The sequence below is a fragment of the Pagrus pagrus genome, assembly GCF_965226575.1.
Source record: "Pagrus pagrus genome assembly, chromosome: 13".
NCBI lineage: Eukaryota > Metazoa > Chordata > Actinopteri > Spariformes > Sparidae > Pagrus > Pagrus pagrus.
In genome coordinates this window covers 4678532-4693656 of record NC_140197.1, presented here as the reverse complement: position 1 = coordinate 4693656, position 15125 = coordinate 4678532, and the positions used below count along the sequence as shown (strand labels likewise).

The following is a 15125-nucleotide window of genomic DNA, read 5'->3' as shown; positions in this document are numbered from 1 at the left end:
GTGTGTGCCAGGCACCGTCGAGCACCTCTGCAGTGGGCCAGGCAACATGTTGGCTGGGCGAACTTCATGTTCATGGATGACAAGGCACCCCCACATCGTGCTCTTGTGGTCACCACGTAACTCCAGCAGGTTGGTGTCCCTCACGTCACCCGACCCGTACCCCATAGAGCATCTCTGGGACCAGTTGTAGCGTTGTGTCTATGCCCGTGACCCACCACATTATGTCCAGGAAGTCCGAGTTGCTGTTGTTGCAGAATGAAGCACTGTACCACAAAACTATTTTTGATGTCTAAGTATGAGCCAAAGATGTCAGGCCGCCATCGATGTACGTGGTGGGAATAATTGTTTTTTATTTTGTGCTAATTATCAAGTGTGGGGTGTGTCCAGAGGTGGATACTGGATATGTGATAAAAGTAAAATGAAATGTGTTGCATTACTCACAGAATAAACAATCAATTGAAACACTAAAACATTCCAATATCCATAAGTAATTTTGAGCAGCGTATCTAGGAGCCAAAGATGATTTGTGTCACAGTTGAGAACTGCTGTTATTCCTCTCCATTCAGGTTGGTCAATTAAAAAAATTCAAAACTGGTCATGTGAACTGCATAATGTGAGTGCAGTGAAAGTGAGACCCATTTCAATTTTACTGCACAAATTATGATGATTCAACTGACAGGTGAAGTGAGTAACACTAACAATCCTCTTGTTACAATGCCATGTTCCTCTGGAAAAACTTTGGGTCCTGGCATTCATGTGGACACCACCCATCCAAAGATGTGCTGGTGCCATGAAGGGGTGTACTTGGACTGTGTTTGAGTGCGTGGTCAAGCTGAATCCACAAGGATGCCAGGACTCAAGGTTTCCCAGTAGAACAATGCATTGTAATGAGATGACCAATGTTACTCACATCACCTGTCAGTGGTTTTAATGTTGTGGCTGATCGGTGAATGTCTTGTGTACCATTAAAATAAAGAGACAAAAAGTACAAAAAGTTACGAAAACAAAAACCTTTATTGTCTAAAACAGACAATTAAAAGTAGATCAGCCATGAGAGTAACATTGCAAGAGAAACCAAGAAACATGCAACACAACAACACAAGCTAATCCACTAAATACAGAGAAAAGTTTCAAAGACAAGATAGAAAAGCTAACTAGCAGACCCAAGTGCAGCTAATTCAATCACCTTCTGTCAATGGTGAGGTACAAAAGAAGGCAGTAATAAAGCAGGACATTTAACTCACAATACTGACGTAATATAGTGAAGAAATGAGAATGCCCCGAAGGTCAGAAGTTCTAAAAAGTAAAAAAATACTCAATTAGCTTAATTAGGGGGTTTTATATGCCTCAACAACCTGTGGCTGGTTGTTTCAAAATTGGACTGTGTTTGTACATAGCTTTCTGCTTTGAGTTCGTACATGTCCACTTTATCATGTAACTGAGGGTTAGGTCTCAAAATGACCATTCTGTAGGAAAATGTAAAAAAAAAAAAATTAAAGGCATTACGAGGTGAAGCAGAATGACATGTACACTGGAAATCAATGGAGTTGCAATACAATAAGTATACGTTCAGAATTAATTTTTTTCTTCAAGGTCTCTGGCAACAAAAGGTGAGTTAACAGTTAGAGAAAGAGGGATCAGAACTAGCTCACCTGGGTCTGTTAACAGAGGAAGCTACTACGCTAGCTTTAATACAGTGTACATAGAAATAAACACAGCCGGGCTACATTCAACACATTTGCATTAGGCAGGAGAGAGAACAGAGAAAGACCTTTTTTATGAGGCAACATGTTAACCATGCTGAATTAAAAAGTTCTAACCTGTTTTATTTATGAATATCTAAACACAGGATGGTCTGTAGGCAAGTGGAACCAGGAAATACTCCAAACGTGCATCATGTCTTGAGTGTCACCCGGCCAGTGCAAGCTAAAATGATACAATCTATAAAACACACATGTGGCTGAGTGTGTGTGTGTGTGTGTGTGTGTGTGTGTGAAGTTACAAAACCAGGGAGTGGAAATGATGATTTTAAACATACTTTCCATCAGGAGTAAAATCCAGTTGGGTTCATTTATGGAGCATGTACCTACTGAGTGACGGAGCCAGTCTCATCAGGAAACCTCCACCTACCAGCCACAGTGGCACTTTAACCATCAGCCAAAACAGCTTGTTGGCTGGTTTCCTGCCAACATGGCTGGCAGAGTAGATCAATGTACAAACTACAGCCAGCAATTGACTGACAGATGCCTACTCAGTTCCCACACTGAAATTCTCTTGTCCAACATCTTTTTGTTAACTTTTGGTTCAAGCTGGGGCACGTTTACACCGAGGGCAACAAGTGAGCAGGGGTGCCATTATCTCAACATAAAGCCAACATGTTTGATGATCATCCATCAGAAAGGCTTGTTGCAGCAGCTCAAAAAGTATGAGCATGCTTGTCTACCTACCCTTGCAATTTGACGTCATGAACATTAAGTTATTAAACAAGATATTAACTCCAGCGTGCATCAGATTTCCAGAAGCATAAAAAAATAAACTTTAGCTTGACAGTGGTGCTGTAGTAAGTCAACATCAGAGAAAATAAACTGCCAAGAAAGGCCACCTGCAGACTGTCGGCCTAGCACAGTGTTCAGTCTAGTTGTATAATGTGTTTCTGTCTGAATGATTATCAGCTGGTTCCTGACACTTTGTTCGTCTAGTCTCAGGCGTCTCAGCCTCCTCAGGCAAGTTCTTGGACTGCCACTCGTAACACTGATTCTGACCCAGTAAAACGCTTACTGCTATATGACAATCGTGACTCTTTACCTGAAGTAATCCCGTGTGCCCATCACTCCAGCAGTGTGGAAACTTACAGCCTGCTTTTATGCTGAGTTTTGCTGCTGTTTGTACACTCTACCAGCCATTTTGGCAGGTAACCAGCCAGCCTGAGTTTCTATAAGAGTAAGCACCGTTGTCTGTTTAGCTGACTTCCTGTCCGTTTTGCAGTGAGCTATCCCCTCCCTCCTCTCTATGTCACCAAATGAATGAGCAGCGGCAATCTCCCGACGGCAGCACACAGGAGGATCCTGCTCTCTGCCCGTTCACAAGCAGAAAAGACCACCTCTTTCTGGAGTTCTCTGTCCTGATTGGATAAAGTGGGCAGGGATACCAGAAAATGTCTTTACACTTTTACTACATGAGCAGAGGGAGGGGAGACATGGGTTACTGACCACACTCGATAACAATGATTACTGTTGTAATATAGAGCTATTTAACGCTTATTTTAAGAAGGATATATCACTTACAGCAGCTTTAACAAAATTGCTAAGCTGTCATGATAAGTTTGGGAAACAAAACAGCCACAACTGCCAGTGAACTAATTTAAGTCTGTACACTTACATATGGGTCACTTGTCGTGCTGGCAGGCTATTATTTGGCGTCATACTAAACAAATATTGTGTCCTAGTGAAAATGGTTGGTGAATTTACGGTACTCAATCGTAACTGTGTTCAAGTAAATACTGAAACTAAATCAAGCATATTAGTAATGTAATGTCCTAATATATACCTTAATATGTAGAACACATATGATTGAGTCACATGAAATACAACAGATGATAAGTTTTACATTCACAGAAAAGCTACCGGTTTGCCTCTGAACCTTCACCAAATAAGTACAAAAACCTTAACTTACAGTTTTAACAAATACAGACTTGATCATTAAAAACCAGACAGAAAGCAAAATACAAGCTTTGGGCAGGAACACCCATGGCTGGAATGGCTAAAAACTGTCAGCTTTTTAATAAAACCTGTCTTAGCAGACAACTGCAGGACATTTGAGCTCTGGCTGGTTGGCTGCCACAGTGGCTGGTAGGACACACAAGGCCAGCGCCAACGGCTGCTGGTCATTTCATTTAGACTGTAACCCCTTTTTGTCAATCTGTCCATGTCAGAGTGAAATGTACAGTCATCATTTGGCATTTGATAGTTTCAATTAAGGAACAGCTTTTCTTCAACTATTATAAGAACTCCGGTGGCACGAAGAGAACAGATACTGAAAAGAGACACTCCTCCATAATACCTCACCTCATTCCATTTCAAAAGAAGTTCCCTCCAATGTATCCTGACAAAGCAGGAAGGGAAGTTTGTGCTCTCTGACCAACCACAATTCCCTGGCTACTTTCACCGTCTTATGAGCCGTAACATTCTTAAAACAGGACCTCTGACTGGGGGGCCAGTGATTGGGAGCAGAGACAAACTTACCAGCGAAAGCCAAACATTCAGCTCACTTCTCACATGAAGGTGAAAGTTTAAGAGGTAGCTTGACATAAGAGAGACTATGTGTCAACATACCTCTTTAAGAAAAATTTACATTGTCAGTAGAGACACAGGTGGGAGCATCTTTTGAGGAAACGACGCCGTCTCCTTTCAGGGCAGGAAAACATACTTCTTTCCTGTCAGCTACATTGGCAGTTCAATCCCAACGATTTTCTTCATTTTCTCTGCCAAAGTAGCTGCTAGAATCAATTACATGGACAACAGTTCACCAGCATGTAGTTGATTTCCCACCCTGCACTTCGATACTTCCTTTATTTCCTTTTTGCACCTTTGCCTCATCCTCCGCTCATCTAGTCTTTTTTCTCCTCCTCTTTCTTCTCCTCCTCCTCTGTGGGGTAAGAGTGCCAGGTGAGGCGCTCCTCGTAGAAAGAGATGACCACCTGGGGACATTTGACATTGGCCTCCTTGGCTGGGACGAGGTCTGCCTCGTCTGAGTTTTTCCTGTTAATTTTGATTTAAGAGAAAGAAGTATAAAGGGAGGAGGGGAGAAGCAATGTTGCGGAGAGACAGATGACAGAAAGAGCAGAGTAAGGGGGGAAAGGATAAGCAAAAAAAAAAAATCATAAATAAAGTCAACAGATGGGGGAAACAAGCCACACAGAAGAGGGAGGAAGAACACAAGAGAGAGAACCATGTTACTCCAACAATAATCAGCTAAACGTTTTAGCCAAGCCATTAACAAGCACCACCACCCAAAGTTGTTCTCTAGGAAAAGCGGTTCCCAACTGGTGGCTTAATTCTGAGCAGGTCCTCAGCATGTGGTTCAATTTCAGAAACGGCAGCGATGCTACTACAAACCCTATCTTTCTACTTGGAGTTTGCCTTTCATAAAGATCACTAAAGATTAGGGTTGTCAAAAGTATCGAAATTCAAAAAAGTATCGATACTAAAATGTTGTATCCGGATACGATACTCATTTTCAAAAGTATCGATACCACACACCCCCCCCCCCCCGACGCAGAGCCGCCGACGCTGCGTCCTTCTCCCTCTCTGCCTTCACACACACAGCAGCGGCACCCTCCCCCTCACCGTGACGTGCACAATAACAACAGAGCATGGCCAGTGCTGCTGCAGGAGGGCCAAATCAACCAGTTTTGGTTGAAAATGAAAGAGGTAAAAGTGTTTGGAGGTATTTTGCCTTCGAGTCTAACGAACACGGAAAGCCGCAGGACGTGGATAAGCCTGTGTGCAAACACTGCTACAAGGCGGTGGCGACCAAGTCAAGTAATACTTCTAACTTCGCGAAACATCTTAAGGACCGACACCCTGCCCTTTACAGTGAATTTCGACAAGTTAGTGTCTTTCGTTTCAAACTTATTACCGATGTTATCGTGGCCGGTGGCCCGCATTAATGTTGTCCGTGTTATTATTAGCCATTAGCCGCAGCTAGCGATCAAAGGCTGACGTCACGTTAATGATTATAAACAACGTAAAAAATAAAAAATGAATCGGGCATGCCCATATTACGTTAATAGACACAGTGTCAGTATACTAAGTTTACATAGATGTTGGTGACTGAAAAGTGTCATTTTCTCTTTTAAAGTCCCAGAATGAAGCAGAGAAAAGTCGACCTGCAACCAAACAGCAACACACACAGTCGACTCTACCATCTGTTTGACCAACAACGGAAATATAATGCCAAGTCCCCAGAATATTTAACGTGTGGTTCTGTTAATTGTTACATGTTGTAACAGAGGTTATTTTCGCATTTTTCTCGTTAATAAAAGTATTTCTTTTACATTTTGGGGTCTTTTTTTTATCCTTGTGGTATCGAAAATGGTATCGAGTATCGAATATTTTCCTGAGTATCGGTATCGAGTTGAAAATTTTAGTATCGTGACAACCCTACTAAAGATGATGACATAATTTTAATTTGACCTTGCTGAGAGAGAATTACTGCGCTCCACCTGTTTATAATTTTTTATAACATTATAAACTGACAATGAAGACCAACCACTTCATGAGGAACATCAGCTCTCCACTGGAGTCCGTTGCTCCAATAATCCTCTCCGGCTGCAGACCTCTGCCAAAACCTCTGGCCTTCTCGCCCTACAGACAGGACATGTAAGGACAAGAGAACACATGACCAAAGAAGAAAGATTAAACAGTCAGGACATAATGCTGCAAAGGACTCTAAGCACCTGTGTGTGGATGTTGAATATGATCTATGAAAAGATTGTTACATGTTTTGTGCTCTGGCTGACAGCTAGGTTTTAGTGTGGAGCAACCCCCCTCCTTTGCTCACCTCCTCCTTCTTCCTCTTGCTCCCTCGTTCCTCAGAGTCTCCCGTGGCCTCACTGGTGACTTTCCTTTTGCCTTCCTTCTTTTTCTCCTCCTTCTCTTTGTGTTTTTGCATGTACTCCGCAATGAGGTCTGGGCAATCCAGGTTCTCTTCCGGCTCCCATGTGTTATCCTCACTGGAAAGGCGGGTGCAGAGAGCACACATGAATGGAAGATGTTTTTTAAAATTACATTTTGTTAAGATTATCTGCAGGACTGCAACTCAGAACAAAAATCTTGATTTTCAACTTTGAATTATCAACTTTCTATTTTTAGGTCTGATTCAATGCTCACACATTATTGCTATCTGCAAGTTCTAACTTTACTAAAAAAAAAAGTGTGAAGACAGACTTACTCTGAGAACCCCTTCCATTTCAGCAGAAACTCCACTTTTCCCTTCACCACTCGGCGGTCCAAAACCTTCTCCACCACATACTCCTCCTCCTCTTCCTCCTCCTCTGCTGCTGCTGCTGCTGCTGCTGCTGGTGGTGGTGGAGGTGGTGGTGCTACTGCTGCATCTGGTTCTGGTGCTGGTGCTGGTGCAGGTCCCGCAGGCTGCTCCTCCTCCTCAGCCTTCTTGCTCTTCTTCGCTGCTACGGTCGCCAGCTTGACGTCTCCTGAGGGCACCTCTAGTGATCCCAAGAGGAAACACATGGAGAGAAAAACGAAAAGGTTAGAATAACTGTAAGTGAATTATAGTTTACTATGGAAAATACTGAAATGCTCTGTTTGAAGGGAGACTGGTGAGGTGATCAATACTGTGGACATTAAAACTGAAATGACAATGATGCCATCGTCCATCATCAATGGCTGACAGTCATTTGCCGTTATTCCACTACATCTGCTGGCCTGGCTCTACTTACTTTGGCAGCCCGGCGCGGCTGGGGTTTTACTTTTCCATCACAACTGGGCTACCTGCTTGAAGGTGTGTCTTAAACCAATGGTGCGCCCAATCCCTGCAGTTTTATCGAAGAATCACCGCTAACAATGTGGCTCTGCTAATTAAGCTAAAAACACCTTTCATTTACAATAACTTCTTCACAATAAAAAACGCCTACCGTTTAGTTATTTCAAAGCTCCTATTATGAAGCAGCATTACAGGAAACATTGCGTTTTCACCAGCAGTAACTAAACTGCAGCTTGGCCCTGCTTCGGGCCAGGTCCATCGCCGGCGCAGCTCAACTCGTTGCAGTAGAACTGGTAATAGAAAAACAAATCAGCGTGGCTCAGTTTGACTCGGCAAGGCCTAAAGTGCTAGTGGAAAAAGGCAATTGAGTACTGAGCCCTGACCATTTTAATATTGTGATTTAACCCCCCCCCCCCCCAACCTGGGAGCACAAAAAGTAGTGTGTCCCATCAGAGTTGCTATAAAACACAGTTGTCGTTTGTGAAATGTGGGAGAGAAAATGTATTAATTAAATGAAGTTTGTTGCTGCTCAGTGCATTAACATGACGTCTCCGTGTCCCATTTATCATTTTCTTATTAAAATCAGCCCAGTTAGGTGAATCGTAGATGCTTGGTTCAATTTGTGGCAGCAGTGTTTCTTTTTTGTTGGCCGCTGTTAGTGTGCTTGTTTCAATTTTTCCGTTGTTCTTCACAGTTTTCTGAGTTTAGCGTCCCTAAGTAGGTAGCTGGATAACTTTGTTTCAAGCTTTGGAACAATTTTTTATTCTCATTCTCAGGTCGTCGTCAAATAACAACTCTATTTAAATCTCCGGCTATATGCCTGGTAATTTATAATTCCCTCAATGAGAACAATTTTAAATTGTCTTAAAAAGGTGGTCTAAATGAATGGGTTATAAGCTCAACAAACAAATAATATTTGACCTGAATGTCTCAAGTTTGTCCTGGATATTGATGGCTTATCAGGATACGCTGAAACACAAAACTCCCCTGTCTTCAAAACCATGCATGTCCTTCGATTTTTGATCCAAGAAAACTTAATACACCTCTTTGACTTACAGAACCCCCGTCAAACCCAGTTTAAAAGCCACGGGGAAGCCATGTCAGACCCAGCAAAGAGGAATAAAAGCTGAAACCTGAGAATGCAGGGAAAGGAAGGAGGAGGGGGTCACCAGATAAAGAGCTGCACTGTTCAAAGGACTGGCTCTAATAAACACTGTGAGAGCCTTTAACTCTTACAGCTGGAGTGTGTCTGTTGAGTGGTTATACTCCAGCAGCCATTTTGGCAGATAAGCCAACTATAAAGCTAAAAACACAATGTCTTGTCCAGGCTACCCTTTGTCCCACTAGCCTCTGTTACTGAATAACTTACATCATCATTATTTGGTTTCATCCATATCTGTAAAGCTCAACAATACTCCTATTCACTTTTCAACATTCTATTCTATTCTAAGAACTTCTGCTGCCCCAAATACTAAATAAACCAAAAAATGTGGATTAATCCACTACTGAAAACAATCCCCAATACATGCACTATTTCCTCCTGTTTGAGTAATGTTTTAAAAAATAAGCAGTTAGGATGGCACTCATAATTTTGAAACAAGAGGATGATTATCTGCGTCTCTCAGTCAATTTGATATTATCTGACATTTTCCGCAATTTGTCATTCATGGTCATGTTATTTATGAGATAGTGTCTTAATTTTTATCTCAAAGTGCACCAGATGGGTGCATTTAACTTTAAAACGTGCAAAGCTTTCTTCAGGGGAGCATGCCCCTGGACCTTAGAGGGTCTATAGTCTCAAGAAATCCTGTGGGAAACACTGCACATTGACTTATTACAAGAAAAGTCCAGTGTTCATCTCTTTTTGGCTAACTTACATCAACATGCATACTCTTAACCAATGAAACCCCCAAAAGGTTTAGTACCGAGAAGGAAAAACGCCCTCCTCCATGCCTGACGAGTAACAGTGGCCGTGATTTGTAGTCTGCAACCACAGAGAAACACAATGCAGCCGCCACAACTTTATACTCATGTTGACAAATTAATTCTAGATTCTAGATTTAAAGGGTTTTTGTGTCTATACCAGAAGAGTAGGCGCTGTTCTGTGCAGTTTGATGAGAAGCGTCAGATGCACACCGTTTCATCATCATGCATGCACACGCTGTATCCTCACGCGCTGCACTGAACAGTCAACGAATGCCAAAATAAGTTGGGACAATTCCCTTTAACTTGATTTGGCCACAAAATATTGCAATTCACTAAAACCCGAGCAAGTACATGAGCCAGACAGCCGCCCCCTTCAACTAGAGGGCAACATGGCTGGCGTGTTTTCCCTCAACGGCTAACGTTAGCTTCATGAGCCTTACCTTTACAGAGAATACTTCGGTGCGCTTTTAAGGGCTCACGACAGGCCCGAGGGAAAACACTGTTGTCACCGGCTGTTGTAGACGAGTTACAGGCCGCAGACGCGCCAGTGGCGACACACAGGTAACCCGGGTTGACTCGACTTTAACTCAATGTGCTCTGCTGCTGAATAACACAATAGCCTCAGCGTCGCTAACAACCACTATCGATCCCGTTCTGCCCGCCAACAGCACCACCGGACGTGACGTCAGTGGATAGCCACTGCATTCTGGGAGGTGAAGTTTTCGCCGTCAGAAGAGCAACCGCTATAGAGTGTATATAATTTTGATTTACGGTAGAGTAACTGCTGAATAAATGACAGCTGAATCAGCTTTAGTGTAACATCATACAAAACGGAACCTGTTAAAATAGCAACAGTTTAAGACTGTAAACGTGTTCAGTTCAGTTATCTGCCACCTTTGGCCCAACTACAACTGCTGGTGTTATAACTATTACATCTTGTAAAATTAAAAATGGAAATATTTTTCCATCTATGAATACACTTACTTTGGTCAAATTAACTGGAACAAATGGTCAACAACTGTAGTCCACCAAATAGCTAAACTTACTTGTCAGAAAAAGAAAATGTAGGCCTTTTAAAAATTAACCAACAGCGATTTGGACAATTATTTAAATTCAGTTTTAGGTGTTCGAGAAGATTTTAAGCTAAAAAACCAGACGGTCGCTTGTCATTTTGGTAAGAAGTGCGTTTGAGATCAGAGCTGTCACACAGCTGAAAACACTGCCTTCTATTGGTCAACATGTCAAGAACACAGACCATGTTTAGGCCAGATATCATGGGCGGCTAACAAGGTCAGTTGTCCACCCTCTGGACTTGTAGCCTGCACCCCCTTGGACTTCAGTCGTACATACTGTGAGGCTTGTAAAGACTACAATAATAAATTGCCTAAAAAAAATAATAAATAAATAAAAAAATCACATCTACAGATGCAATGATTTATCAGCTGAATATCAGCATCGGCCGATATTTGCCTTATTGACTGGCACTGGCCTTTCAACTCGTGAGATTTAATTCACCGATGGTTGTGGCTGATGTAATCTGCTGTGTCATCAATTTTGTGCTGGGTACACGCACTGTCCAACCCTAGCTCCCTGTGGACCACAGCCATGAATTTTTACTTGACTCTGGCAATGTGCCGTGCACACGTGGTTTGTTTTTAAACTAAAGTGAAGGCTGTGTGGGAGACTGTGTGAAGAAAGATCAGTGATGAAGTTTGCAAGATATTCCAGTGACATTTGCTGATGTGATCTCCTCGGCGAGAGCGTGGAGACATCTAAATGCAACATTATGGATTTTTTTCCCCCTTAAATTAAAAAATTCAAAATCATGTTGATGGTACAGTGTCTTTTAATAGGGTGGATGGTGTCTGTCACTTGTTTCTGCACTATGTAACTTCAGTGTGAGGGTAGGACCACAGCGCTACATACATGTTTACTTCAATATACAAGTTTTCAAAACATTACATTGTTATGACGTAATGATTTGTGTTTAGTCAGCACCTACACCAGCGTTGAAAAATATATTAATACTGAATATTTGACACCGTTTCAATACTCATTTTCCACAGTATTGATACTGTCTATGGTCAAAAGTAAATTGCCTTAAATGCTGGTGTGCTTAACACACAGTACACAAGCCTTGTTATATTAAATCAAAACTAATTTTGCATTCAGTGTTGTGTAAATTTTTCCCCGTGGTATTGAATATCCATCTATTTTTCAAGGTATTGTATCCAAGTCAGAAATTCCAGTATTGTGACAACACTTACCTACATTACATGTGACAAAATTGTTACAGATCTGGGACTTGTATTTATTACAGTGGTGTTGAATGAAGAAGAATTTCTAAGATAAGACTTTATTGATCCCTCACCAGGGAAATTCACGTTATAGCAGCTTACAGATTGAGTGAAAGATAAGAAAATTGAGACAAGATAAAAGCAAAGCAAAGAAAGAATACACAATAGAATAATAGAAATATGAAAAACAATACTAATGTAAATAAAAACAAAAATTACGGCTGGTGCAACGCGTTGATGTATTCGATTACATAAATAAGTCGATTTTACTTAATGTGCGTCAACGCGGAGGATGTAGATTCAGAGCATGGACACCAACGAAGAGCAAGCAGAAGCGGAAAAAAAACCTCATCAATCATCTTAAGTGTGGGAGTATTTTAAGCAGAGACTGTACAACATGATGCTCTGCAAGCTCTGCAAATTAGAAATGGCTTATTACAGCAGTACTAACGCCATGCTCGAGCACATGAAGCGGAAGCATCCCTGGGCGTTTTCTCAAGACGGCAGCAGGAGCAAGACGGCACTATTAGGTGTGGGAGTCACTCCATGGTCCATGTGTGACATGTTGGGAATCCCCGCTGATCAGTTTGCCGAAAGACAAAGCTGCTATGTTTAGGCATGCTGGACCTACTAGTGATTGTTTATCCTCATCGACCGATTAAAAATAACAGTTAACAACCAGGATGAGGAAGATGATTACTGTGGGTTTTAAACAAGTGGGCAAGACCAAACCAAAGTGAAAGTGGCTCAACTCGGTGCAGTAAAACTGTTAATGGAAAAGCAAATCAGCACTCCTCAGTTTGACTAGACAAAAGTGCTAGTGGAAAAACAGTAATAGTGAGCGGTTAGATGAAGAGCTGCAGGCGAAAGGCTGCACACAACAAACATCTCCGCTAGGTTACTAAGTATTTTTCCCTTATTAATGTTATCAGGTTCTGTATTGTCAAATGGGAACGTTTGCTTTTTGCTTTGGCAACAAATCCTCTGGCAAAATGTTGTCAGTAAAAGCTTCTTACTCTCATCACGAGACAAATTAAATGTGATTACAGCTACTCTGCTGATGCTGCAAGGAGCAGACACCTTCAGTTTGTGATTGTAGCATCTGTCGTCAACTAACTATTGAAACTATTGTATACCATAAATGCGGACACTATAACACTGGCAATGCCAACTACCGCTGCAAGCAGCCCAGTATGTAAGATTTATTTCAGATCAGTCTTGTGCAACACTTGGTGATGAGGCTAGTAGCGTTTTTTCCATTACATCTGCTGTCCTGGCGCTACTTATTTTGACTGGATGACAGGAATTAGCATTTCCATCAAATCAGGGCTACCTGCTTGAAGGTCAGGGTTTCCCCCAGTGTATTATAAGCCTGGCGGGCCGCCAGGTCTTACTTGCCCCCCCGCCAGGCCAAGCATCGTTTATTTATTTTTTTTAAATCAGTTTTTGCGCTCCATCAACACTTGATTAGGTGTCTTTTTCATCACCTGACAACGTCACAACTTCGTCGCGCATAACGCCACGTCACGGACATCATCACCGCTGCTTCACCAGCTGACCGAGAGGAACGCACCAGGTCGACGTCGACCTCGTAGCTGTTAACGTGAGCCGAGCCGCGGCTCTAGAGGCTCAGCCAGCTGCTGCAGCGGCTAGTAGCTGTTAGCACGTCGTCCCCTGCAGCGTCAGAGCTCCGGACTTCTGTGAGCCGAGCTGCTTTCACCAGATGTGAAAATGACCCAGCGTTTCACTTTTCAGCTCGTACGGTTCACGTTTACACACGTTTGTTTTCTCTGGTCCAAACAGTAGATTACAGAGCATCTTTGGTAGATCCGTGATTGTCATGTTTCCATGACGACTGATCGGAAAAAGACGCCTGGTCATGTTCACGTGACTCCAGATTGTAAAAATCTCTGAGGAAAATATAAAAATCTCTGGAGACACCAAGCAGTTGTTTTTTAGTTTTTAGTGCAGACGGTTGATATTATGCATCTAAATAGTATTTTTATTATTCATTTATTTATTTTTGTGGTTGGTTGAACAGCAATCTGTAAGACCTGGTGTTACATAAATGTCTTATAATAACACGATAATGATAATATTTTCAAATTTACAGTCAACTTTTAACATTGATCTTAAAGCCTTATGGAATCACTCCTTCTAAATTCTACTACTCCATTAATGAATCTGTTACCTATAGGGCCCTGCCATCAGTCAAACATCAGGGTCAGGCCTCTGACACAAAAAAACACGCTTGGGCACCGATGGGCCGCTGGTGGGCCACCCTACCACCGGGCTTAACAAGTTTTCTGGGGGAAACCCTGAAGGTCTTTAACTGATGATGCACTTGTCTTGTGTAGTAGTCAGAGGAATGGCTGTAAACACTTCCTTCCTGCAGCTTTATCGAAAAAAGCTGCTAACAAAGCACCATTAATTCAGTGGCAAACATTTTTCATTTCCTATAAACTCTTCACAATAAAAGTCATTCATTCTTTCATTATTCAGTCAAGCTTATACCAGGGTTTCCCCCAGTGTATTATAAGCCTGGTGGGCCGCCAGGTCTTACTTGCCCCCCCGCCAGGCATCGCTCCATCAACACGTGATCAGGTGTCTTTTTCCATCACCTGACAACGTCACAACTTCGTCGCGCATAACGGGACATGTCACGGACATCATGCTCATCAGACCGCTGCTTCACCAGCTGACCGACCTCGTAGCCGTTAACGTGAGCCGAGCCGCGGCTCTAGAGGCTCAGCCAGCTGCTGCAGCGGCTAGTAGCTGTTAGCTGTTAGCACGTCGTCCCCTGCAGCGTCATTTTTCAGCTCGTATGGTTCACGTTTACAAACGTTTGTTTTCTCTGGTCCAAACAGTAGATTACAGAGTATCTTTGGTAGATCCGTGATTGTCACGTTCCATGACGACTGACCGGAAACAGACGCCTGGTCATGTTCATGTGACTCCAGATTGTAAAAATCTCTGAGGAAAAAAATAAAAGTCTCTGGAGACACCAGGCAGTTGTTTTTTAGTTTTTAGTGCAGACAGTTGATATTATTTATCTAAATTATATTTTTATTATTTATTTATTTTTGTGGTTGGTTGAACAGCATTTCAAGAGTGCAACCTGTAAGACCTGGTGTTACATAAATGTCTTATAATAACACATGATATTGATAATATTTTCAAATTTCCAGTCAACTTTTAACATTGATCTTAAAGCCTTATGGAATCACTCCTTCTAAATTCTACTACTCCATTAATGAATCTGTTACCTATAGGGCCCTGCCATCAGTCAATGGTCAGGGTCAGGCCCCTGACACAAAAAAACATGCTTGGGCACCGGTGGGCCGCTGGTGGGCCACCCTGCCACCGGGCTTAGCAAGTTTTCTGGGGGAAACCCTGTTA

General features: G+C 42.3%; 1 protein-coding gene across 1 annotated transcript; it reads right to left on the bottom strand.

Annotated features, from left to right (window-relative positions):
• Positions 1-995: 995 nt before the first annotated feature.
• cbx1a (chromobox homolog 1a (HP1 beta homolog Drosophila)) lies at positions 996-12182 on the bottom strand (the record flags this gene model as incomplete). The annotated part of the gene is made up of 6 exons (XM_084371008.1): positions 996-4757; positions 6271-6365; positions 6562-6733; positions 6952-7225; positions 9870-10009; positions 12178-12182. 6 exons carry the CDS (start codon positions 12180-12182, stop codon positions 4607-4609), a joined length of 837 nt encoding a protein of 278 aa, XP_084227134.1. The 3' UTR covers positions 996-4606.
• Positions 12183-15125: the final 2943 nt, after the last annotated feature.